Source organism: Melitaea cinxia, chromosome 24 (genome assembly GCF_905220565.1).
Source record: "Melitaea cinxia chromosome 24, ilMelCinx1.1, whole genome shotgun sequence".
NCBI lineage: Eukaryota > Metazoa > Arthropoda > Insecta > Lepidoptera > Nymphalidae > Melitaea > Melitaea cinxia.
In genome coordinates this window covers 7,948,083-7,959,328 of record NC_059417.1, presented here as the reverse complement: position 1 = coordinate 7,959,328, position 11,246 = coordinate 7,948,083, and the positions used below count along the sequence as shown (strand labels likewise).

The 11,246-nt window shown below is 33.9% G+C and overlaps 1 protein-coding gene across 1 annotated transcript; it reads left to right on the top strand.

Moving 5' to 3' along the window:
- Positions 1 to 6,792: 6,792 nt before the first annotated feature.
- LOC123665363 lies at positions 6,793 to 7,208 on the top strand. The gene is made up of 2 exons (XM_045599675.1): positions 6,793 to 6,961; positions 7,060 to 7,208. The coding sequence occupies exons 1-2, from the start codon at positions 6,793 to 6,795 to the stop codon at positions 7,206 to 7,208; spliced, it is 318 nt and encodes a 105-aa protein (XP_045455631.1).
- The last annotated feature ends 4,038 nt before the right edge of the window (positions 7,209 to 11,246 follow it).

The following is an 11,246-nucleotide window of genomic DNA, read 5'->3' as shown; positions in this document are numbered from 1 at the left end:
CCCCTTAATTCTCGCCTCCCCCCTTATAACTTGGGTGTATAAAAAATAGATGTTGACCGATTCTCAGACCTACTCGACATGCACATAAAATTTCATAAAAATCGGTCCGGCCGTTTCGAAAGAGTATGGTAACTAACATTGTGACACAAAATTTTTATATAATTATAAGTATAAAAATATAATCGATAATAAGTATTAAAATATAATCGATTAGGTTTAGATTAAGGTAAATTGATTCCAAATATTCGTAAATAAATGTAATAGGTAAATAAATGGTTACATTTTTCTATTGTAGAAATTTCCATAAATAAAAATTATTTTACGGTAAGCTAAAATTATCAATATGAAAATTTGCTATCGATTTTTGAAGATCACACTTCTGCCTAAGTGCTTTTATTTATTTATTATTTATTTGAGGAGATAGACCAATACTCACAGACCAATACCAAGATTCAATTGTTAATTAAAACTAATATTAAAAGTAAATTTAAAGTTTATTTAAATAATTAAAATTAATTTTATTTTTTGCGTTAATTCAAAGTTACTTATATTATAATTTTTCATGTCACTAGGGTCAAGGGTGGCAATCAAGCGTACTGTTCGTCCGATGATGCAAAACCAGCAAAGAAACACCAGGGTCGTCATAAGCGCCGTAACCTGACCTCTGACTTACAATTGTGATTTTTAACTCCTTTATGAATTGTTATTAAATTAAAATGGTTGTTTTCGTTACTAAAATTATTTAAAACGGCATATTTACCGTGTTTTTCAATTTTTATTTTGCGGAGCTCGATATTTCGGCATTGCCTCGGAATGTTTTTTATAAGAAACTATATTGGTGTGCGAGTTTGCTGAATCAGTTTTTGAATTACTTTTTTATTATATTAATTCCAAAATAAAAAAACAAACTACATGAGAACAGTAGATATTATTCGACTGTGATGACCAGTAAGGTTGAGGTCTCCCTCAGTCACTGTGCACTACTGTGCTAGGCTGTGTTGTGTTCGATACAGTAAACGTTAAATTTATTCCTTATGAATAACTTTACAAATAATGCGGTTTCATCCCAAATTGATTGTTATTGATTATGATTATTTGATTTTTAATTTTCTTAATAGCTTACAAAAACATAAACAACGTCAAGAGGAGTAACAAAATAAATGGTGATTCGCAATTTACACAGGAAGTTAATTTTCTTTTAACTTCTGTGCAAATCAGAAAAATAGCAGCAAAATGTGATATTAAAATCGTATTAGATATTTTTACATAAATATAATCACGGAAGTGATATATTATCCGCCATTATTATGCAACGTCCAAAAAAGTGCAAATTTATAAGCAAAAAATACAAGGTAAAAACGATATGAATGCTGTATCTTTAATCGCTAATGCACTCGGATTTTTTGCAATGTAAATTGATGTACCTACTTGATTCCATCTATACTAATATTTTAAAGAGGTAAAGGGGGGAGGTTCTAACTTTGTTTGTTTGTGGGGAGTAATCTTCCCAAATACAGATCCGATCATGAAAATTCTTTCACTAACAGAAAGCTACACTATTCAGAAGTGATATAGGTTATATTTAATTTTTATTGAAAAAAAATCAGTGCAAATAATAGAACATGTAAGTCAAGTCAGAGTAATGCGAGCGAGATGAAAACTTTACTATATATTTGCATCACAAAAATAATAATTAACGCCCAATGAAGTGAGCACAGGTCGGCTAGTTTGATATAAAATGAATAAAAAAATTAACGATTGAAAGCAACGTTTTATTATACCAGTCATTACACTCCTCCTTAATATGCCCCAAGTGAGTTTATGACCTCTCGGGCTCCCATCCACATGCCGCAAACAAAAAAAAAATCTAGACAGGGTTAGACGTACAGAAAATAACTACATACGTAAATAGTTCTTAAGAATAAATTTGTGCCTCCTGTGACAAGTGATACAAGTCGAAAATCATCATTTGACAGGAGAGCAAAAACAAGATTAAAAAAATGTTTGTTCGTGAACTGAGTGGTCTATGTTCAACTAGAGTAAGTATTGAGTAACTGAGGTAGGGCACAGCAGGAATTTCCTGCTCAAAATATGGAGCAGCCCGACTGGGGTAGTACCTCGACCTTACAGAAGGTCACAGCAAAATAATACTGTTTTCAAGCAGTATTGTGTTCCTGTTGGTGAGTAAGGTGACCAGAGCTCCTGGGGGATTGGGCATTGGGTCGGCAACGCGCTTGCGATGCTTCTGGTGTTGCAGGTGTCTATAAGCTACGGTAATCGCTTACCATCAGGTGAGCCGTACGCTTGTTTGCCGACCTAGTGACATAAAAAAACATTCTGTAGAGTGAAATATACTCTTTCAATAGATGTCAGTTTTTTTTTTGGGAAATTTACATTTTGAAGGTAATTAAAAAAAAAAAAAACTTTTGAGTTGCAACTTTTTTCCTAAAATTGTGATAAATGATACTTGTACAGTTTAATTACTATACATCTATAGCTTGTATTTGTATAAAATATAGAATTTAAAATTCAACTTTTTTTTTTAATTATTATGTTAGTTGAAATAAAAAGATTGTAAACAGTATTGCAGATTTTTGTCCGTGGAGGTCAAAGGTTAAACTATTTATAATTCACTTTTCATAAATTACGATTATAGAAAACATTTTCGATATACGTGATGACAAAACGATTCGAAATCGTTTACAGTTAAAATTGAGGCGCGAAATAAAAAAAATATATGGAAAGATAAAAACAAAAAAAATCCATTTTTTTTAATAGTCGCAATTATTTTATGATTACTTTACTATTACTATATAAAAAAAAAGCGTACGGGTTGACTGAAAAATTCTTGCATTCAGCCCGTTCTACATGTAGGAGAAGGATTGGAGCTTAATCCACCAGCTCCAAAGCTCCAGCATTTAAAGTTATTTTCATCATTCGGATATTCCTGCTGTGCCCTACCGCTGTGTCGGTTTTTTTTTTAAATAAACGGTATTACAACAATATACAGAATGACAAACAAAATAGTATCGCTCAACCAAAAACAGTTTCCGATATTACAATAGAACATAGAACAAAGTTAAGAAGAGGTGCTTAATTTTAACAGTTCCATATCAAATAATACAATCATTATTACAAATTTTAAATTAATGAAATTATGGTATACTCTATGACGACCGTCTGGTGTAATGGTGCCTGTGCCGTGGAGGCGCCTTAGAACCGGGTCGCGGGTTCAATTCCCGGCTCGGAGTGGATATATGCGTGCTTATCACAGCACTGCAGGAAACAGCGTATCTTTTGTAAATACAAAGAGAGACTATTTAACACATATTCCACAAGGTTCAAAGGATTTTTATGGATAATGTACTCCAATATTAATTATCCGCGTATATTATATGTAAATATTTACAACAGGTCATTGACATCACCTATTGTTCGTGGTGGGTCCTTTAATTTTAGTACGGTACAAAAAACAAGAACGTAACACATACAGCTAATGAGATACAGTCTTTTTTGAATAAAAATTATTTATTTACTTTTATTACATAATGATGTGTTACTATTACTAACTTTTAATAGTGACTTCGCGCTTGTAACGTTTGTAATTAGGAGTCTATATTTTTCTTTCCTTGCATTGAAAATGAATCAGATCTTACGATACGATTCAGCCTGAGAGGCAGATCTTACAAGTAATGCACAATATACAAGTGTCTAAATTTTAAAATGACAGTACTGAATCTTGCGTACCCCAGATACCTAAGCTGCATATTCTAAGACCTAGATAGTCGAAGTATTAGCTTAAACCTAATAGATTTGGAAAAGAGTTTTAACTCTTCAAACTGCTTGACCAAGTTTTACCAGACATAGCTCAGAACCATCGCAAGGAAACTCGCTTTCACGTAAATAAACCGCATCGAAATCGGTCCATCCGTCCGTGAGGTACAATGCCACAGACACACGGACAGACATGGTGTCAAATGTATAAAACCCCTCTTTTTACATCAGGGGTAAAAAAGTAAATTTTTACGAGTTACAATTTCCAACTTATGGTTAAAACATTAAAAATTATTATTCTAAAAATACATTTAATTTATTCATTGAGTACTTTATTAAACATTTACGTATATATTCAAGAAAATAAGTTTTTTATGAATATATAAATAACAAAGTAGTTATCATTGTTATTTTAAGTGAAATGGTTATTTACAAGGTTATGAACAAAATGGCACAAGTTTCTTTGTTACATTAACATATAAAGAACAATGCAAATTAACTAATTCGAAAAAATGAATTTCAATGAAAAATATTCGATTAACACATAATATGTTCGTGACCTTCAATAACTTCTTCAACTGTCGACTTATGATTATTATTTAATAACTATAAGCCTTCAAGATATTATTCGTCAGGCCTATAATCCATCTACGGTGCGGTAATCTGGTGGCAGAGAACAGAACTTACCACCGTTAAAAATAAGCTCCAGCGGTTTCAGAGAATAGCATGCTCTGCAATCACTAGCTGCATGCGCACCGCCTCCACGGCAGCTCTTGAGGTTATGCTTGACCAGGCACCGCTTGATCTGTTCATACAACAGGAAGCGGCTATGTCAAGCTCTCAGGCTGAAACACTTGGGCCTGTGGTGTAACCAGGAGGGTCCACACAATAAACTCTGGAGCAGCCTAGTGAGCTATGAACCACTAGTTGTTGCTGGATGTGGTAGGATTCCCAAACAACATATTTTCGAAAGGAAATACCACATACAACTATTTGAGGCTGAAAGAGACCAGTCTGGCATACGGGAAGTCCGCACTTATACGGATGGCTCCAAAATGGGGTCTGGCACCGGTGCCGTAGTGTACTCATAATACCTTAATATCGAATTATCACTAACGCCGGGCCAACACAGCTCCATCTTCCAATGCGAGTGTGTTGCGATAACCCACGCAGCCACCGCCGTCCTGTCAAAAGGCATTAAGGATTTGTAACATTCGTATTCTTTCGGACAGCATGGCTGTACTTAAAGCACTAGGGAGTAATTCGATCAACTCTAGTCTTATATACAAATGTCACCAAACTCTGGAAAAATTAGGCTCACATAATGGGGTAATCCTCCAGCGGATAAAAGGACATAGCGAATTACACGGAAACGATGCCGCCGATGAGCTAGCAAGACAGAGGTCCAATACAAAGGTCGCTGGCCCAACCATTTTAACAATTGCGCTCGTGGGTAAGGCAACGTACACGTACAAATCACAGTGCCCTTTGAGCAAACCAAACCGGCTGTAGACAGCCCAAAATGATACTCACGGAAGTATCACCGCACCTATCGTGCCGACTGCTCAGTCTAAGCCATCTGGATATCAGAATAGTTGTTGGTACGATTACCGGCCACATGGCACTCAATCATCAAGTATTCATTATGAATGCAACGGACAGTCCTCTTTGTAGGGCATGTCTGGCTGCTGAAGAAACAGCCACCCACGTGATCCTGGAATGCGAGGGAGTGCCCACACACCGGGCAACAATCCTTAAGGACATCAGGACGCTCCGAGAAGCCTGTGAACGCCCCAAGAGCATTGAGTCTAAATGCGGAAAATCGAGCCAACAACAACAAGATATTATTTATTATTGTCAATTTATTGTCCTAGGTCCATTCTACTTTTGATTAAAAGACTAAAGAAACTCTAGGTTAAAAGTATGTCACGTTTAACCTAGACTTTTTTGTTTAGTAACTGGTAATAAAATGATTACGTACTTAAAACGTTACATTTACATAATGAGTTAATTACTATGATCAGAGGTATAGCTATTTCTAAGTATATAATATTTATTCACATAACATAATGTGTAATATAATTGTGTTAGTTCTTCAAGAAAACCTGGAAACTAGGGATTGCAATTCGGATTCGGTAGTTCGACAGATCCGGCATTATTATACACCTATCGGATCCGGTGAATACGTATTTTGAGAAAATAATCACTCTATTGCAAGATGAGCGTGATTCTCAAGTGTACGAATCTTTTGACCTTAGAGTATACATTACAGTAATGTATACTCTAAGCCTTTGACGATGAGATAGGACACTTGATTGACACAGTTTCCAGTCATTTAAATTAGCTGTGTATACGTTATAGTGAAGATATTCGACTCTATTTACAGCGAACAATAAGATAACAAAGGAATTGCTTATTTCTTATGTGGTGTTATGGACTGGTTTATCCGAAACGCAACGAGCGAGAATTAAAGTGAAAATGTGATCTGAAACATCTATCTCGCAAAATACAACGTATCCTACATCACGATATTAAAGTTGTCCGAATATTGAAAATATATACAAGAACCCGACAACAACCGTCGGGGTGGTAGCCCACCAGACACAACACCCGTTCGGACCCGGAGGATCCTCCCTGGTGGATGAGGAACTTTACATCCTGTTCCTCACACATCTCCAAACTGGTGACCCTAACGTGGATTATCCACACTTCCAAAAACGTTGCATGGTAGTTACAGGACCATAACATAATTGAAGATATAAATAATAAGATTCTAAGTAGGGATCTTATAGAACCTTGTAACCGTAACCAAAACTATCGGAAGTCTGAAATAAAAATATATCCTATATATATTTCTAAATATAATAAAAACAGATATGAAAAATGTCGGATAATTTCGGATAGGAGAGGAATCTACATAATATATTTTGTGATAGATGTTTTAACATCAAAATAATATATTGTCGACGAGCCGATGACGTAGTCCTTACGGCTAAGACCTTGGAAGACCTGAGCACAATGCTCGAGCATCTCAACAGTGTTTCCCAAAGAGTGAGTCTTAAGTTGAACATGGACAAGACGAAAATTATGTCGAACGTTCATGTAGCATCCGCTCCAGTTCACATTGGGAACACTGTTCTCGAAGTTGTTGACCATTACATAAACCTAGGACAGTCAATACAGCTAGGTAAGTCCAACTTCGAAAACGAAATCTCTCGTCGAATCCAATTCGGATGGGCAGCGTTCGGGAAACTACAGAAAATCTTCGTGTCCAATATCCCGCAGTGTCTAAAGACCAAAGTCTTCAACCAGTGTGTGTTGCCAGTTATGACATATGGATCCGAAATGTGGTCGCTCAATATGGGCCTCATAAGAAGGCTCAAAGTCGCTCAGCGGGCGATGGAGAGGGAAATGCTCGGTATTTCCCTACGTAATAGAGTCAGAAATGAGGATATCTGCTGCACAGGACCGATCGTCGTGGAAAACATTAGGGGGAGGCTTATGCCCAGCAGTGGGCGTCCTTAAGCTGATGTGATGATGATGATGATAATAATGATGATGATTGGCCATACAGACATTTGTCGTGGTCTGGGTGTTTTTACAGTCCTCGTCCACCGTGCCTGGGAGAGCACGTTAAGCCGTCGGTCCCGGTTGTTATCATGTACACCTGATAGCTATTGTTACTTATAGTAGGGAATATATGCGCCAACCCGGATTGGAGCAGCGTGGTGGATTAAGCTCTGATCCTTCTCCTACATGGGGAAAGAGGCCTATGCCCAGCAGTGGGATATTATAGGCTGAAGCGATGTTTTTACGTTTTTCCGGTCAAATAACATAACCATGCGTGTCCTTTACTGTCATAAAGCCAGTCACTTTGTAAACTAAATTACTATGGGATTCATAGCTTTTACATAGAACAACTACTCAGATTATGTAACAGTAAATAATATAATGATATCAGTAAATAATATAATGATAACAGTAAATAATATAATGAAAATATGTTACAGTAAATAATAATTCGCTGTGAGGGCTACGGCAGTAAGAATATAGCCACCCCCTCTCTTCCTGTGGGTGTCGTAAGAGGCGATTAAGGGATAACACAGTTCCACTACCACCTTGGAACTTAAAAAGCCAACCGATGGCGGGATAACCATCCAACTGCTGGCTTTGAAACACACAGGACGAAGACGGGCAGCAGCGTCTTCGGTGCGACAAAGCCAGCCCTGCGGTCACCAACCCGTTTGCTCAGTGACTATGACTGACTATGGGCAACAAATGAGTTCACGCCATTTTTGGCATGAACTTGTGGCCTATGTCCAGCAGTGCTGCGGCTGCGATAGGCTGAAATGATTATGATGATGATGATGAAATAATAATTAACATCGCTTATTGTAAACATTTTTTTTAAATATCATATCAAAAATTGACCGTTCCAGCATCGAACCTGCATCTCCGACTGACCGTGTCGGTGCTCTAGCCAATTAAGCTATGGAACGATGTACCCGCTAGATCGAAATTTTTGATATGATGATTTTTATATTCGGTTTAAGTGAACCTTATTGCGAAGTTTATTGTAGTTAAAACTAAAGTTAAATCACGTCATGCTTGTATTTTATCCTAATTGTAATTTTATCATGCTTGTATAAATCCTTCCCATTGCTACATTTTTAGCTCTAATATAAAATGAATTAAATATTTTTAAGACTGAAACTGAGATTCTCATTGTTGTCGCTTTTTAAAATTAGTATACAAAATTAATTTCATACATCATGTATAACTTGGGGAGGCCTATGTCCAGCAGTGGATTGTAATAGGCTAAACTGACTGACTGACTGACTGACTGACTGTATAACATGTAGGAGTATGTTTTATAAAGGTATGCAAGTACTGTTTTAGTAATATTTTAAAGAAGCACTTTATGATATCTTTAAGATACATGTTTATCTTTATACAATACAGTTAGTTTCTGTTTTATATTTAAAATGGCTTATGATCCTCTCTTACCTCGCATTTTTGAAAGCTTCCTGTTTCAATACAACCATAAATAACCCTTACGACTGTTTTTCTTGCTTGCGTCATTAAAGGTCTACTTATGTTGGAGTAAAAAAGGAAAGCTAGATTATTATGGTTTGATCAATCCGGTCCGGATCTGGCCGCATTGATAATAATTTGACCAGATCTGGCCAGATTGGAAAAAACACCAGATTGCAATTCCTGCTGGTCACTTAATAGTAGGAGTGTAGTGGGTATATATTTTATTTTTATTCCTTGTAAGGAATCCTCATGTAAATTTTTTTAATATTATTATAAAGGAAAAGTTTAGGGTCTGCTAGGCTTCCTCAAGGAGCTAGGCTGGCATGAATGAAGCCACCAGCCTACCACGCAAAATAGGCGCACTAAGACGTCGAGTTGCGGAAAATAGCCCGTCGATAATCAATCAATCAAAAGGAAAAGTTTATTTATTATCTATCTCGTGATCGTAATGGAGATTTCATGAGAAAGCAATTAGAAATTGCAAAATTTTAGGTAAAATGCTTAATCACTTTTGATTTTAAAACCATTGATCTTAATGTCTTGTATAAATAATAGAAAGGCATCTCTGATAGTCATACGTACTAATTTATTTGGATATTTGTAGTACATAAAAAATAATAAAACCATAAATTTTTACACCTTTTTTGTGAAAATCCTAAATCCTGAAGCATCAAGGTTACTGTTTTGGAATTAGAAGAGAAATATTGGTTGATATAATAGGGATGTATAAATTCCTATAATTATATAGCTGTATATGTTTGTCTTCGTTTCTTTAATATATTTTAATAAATAAAATTGTATATTATATTTTTCCACTAGTATTACTGATAATACATTTTTCGATAATATTATTATAATTTAAATGTAACTTATTAAATATTATTTTAAATTATTTTGTAAGCTTTGAATATAGTATAATTATCAAGTGCCTTGATGATGATGATGATGATGATGATGATGATTCAACACATTTTTTAATGAAGTTACATTACAAAATTAACTTAAAGAATATATTAAAATTTTTATTTACTAACTGCTTGTGTGGACTGCTTATTATTGCACATTTATTAATTATTAATATTACAGTTCTAGAATACACTAAATATTAGTGTTTATTTTTGTACAATATGTCATAACTCATAAAGTTTGTAAACTTCTTTTTTTGCCTTTTTTGCTTCTTTCTTAAAAAGGCATACATTAAAATTAATGAACAACTTTTAAATATTAAATAAATAATTCACTCAATAAATCATTTTGCAGTTAACTCCTTTAGTTGAATAGATCTTTAATTTAACAATAAAAATTAACAATTAAAATTTAAATTTATTCGTACTAAATAATATTCACAGAAATGCTTATATAAATATTATATCTTATTATTTTACTTATTTCGCAATATTTATTCTTCTTGCCTATTTCTATACAAACTAGACGGTGCAAGGTACAAGATCACGAAGCCTTTGTTTTTCGCACGCATTAAATTAAGTTTAAAGTTAATAAAATGTAATAAATACGATCAATATTAACTTACCTATTATGTTGTATAAACTTGCAGTGTAATTATCGAAGAACTGTGATATAAAAACCATTTTTATTAAAATAATAAATAAGAGTTCTTGAAACACTTAAAAGTTTTAATTCATTATAACATTGAAACAAATTTTATAATGACACTTCTATTAAAACGAATCTATCACAAACCCTGTAATACTGGAGTTTCTAATTAATAACACACAGTTTTTTTAATATTATTTAAATCTAGTCGAAATTGTAAAATTAGGATAACAACAAAACTTATGACTTTGACAATTTAATTTTGTGTGCAAATTGCAAATAAAACTAGCAATTCAACGGGTAATGGGTGAAAGGCCAAAGTATTCAAATTAAAGGTGTTTCTTGTTTACAGTTACAAGATTTTTATTTGATATTCTTCGTTATGATAACAATACATTAAAACGGGCAAAATATTTTCATTCTAAATTGTACATTAATATTTAAGTAAAGTCAATTCTGTAACATTTTTGTAATACAATAAAAATTGTAACAGTTCCAATTTTTTATTCGCTTTCTTTAATTCTCAAAACCTACTTTTGTTTTGGTATACCGTACTTTATATCTTTCTCACCAAACCATATTACAACATAATTAGCTTATTATTACATTTTAACCAAATATATAATTAAATTATTTACAATTTAAAATTTTACTTTTCAATTTTAAAATTAGTACAATGGGTAAACTTCTGGCAGCACTGTACTACAGTAAAAAAAAAAAGTTTTATTTTGACAATTAAGAGTGAAGTGTTTGGTAAAGTTATTATTTACCATTAACCAATAACAAATAACAATTTTACTTGTATTAATTTATTTGTGATGAAATATGAAAATATGAATTTAAAACTTATAATAAAACATATCCGGAATTATTTTAGTGAA

Coding starts and splice junctions, on each gene's coding strand:
- LOC123665363 (XM_045599675.1), top strand. CDS start 6,793: ATGCTCGAGCATCTCAACAGTGTTTCCCAAAGAGTGAGTCTTAAGTTG. Junction 6,962..7,059: donor AGGACAGTCAATACAGCTAG/GTAAGTCCAACT, acceptor AATATCCCGCAG/TGTCTAAAGACCAAAGTCTT.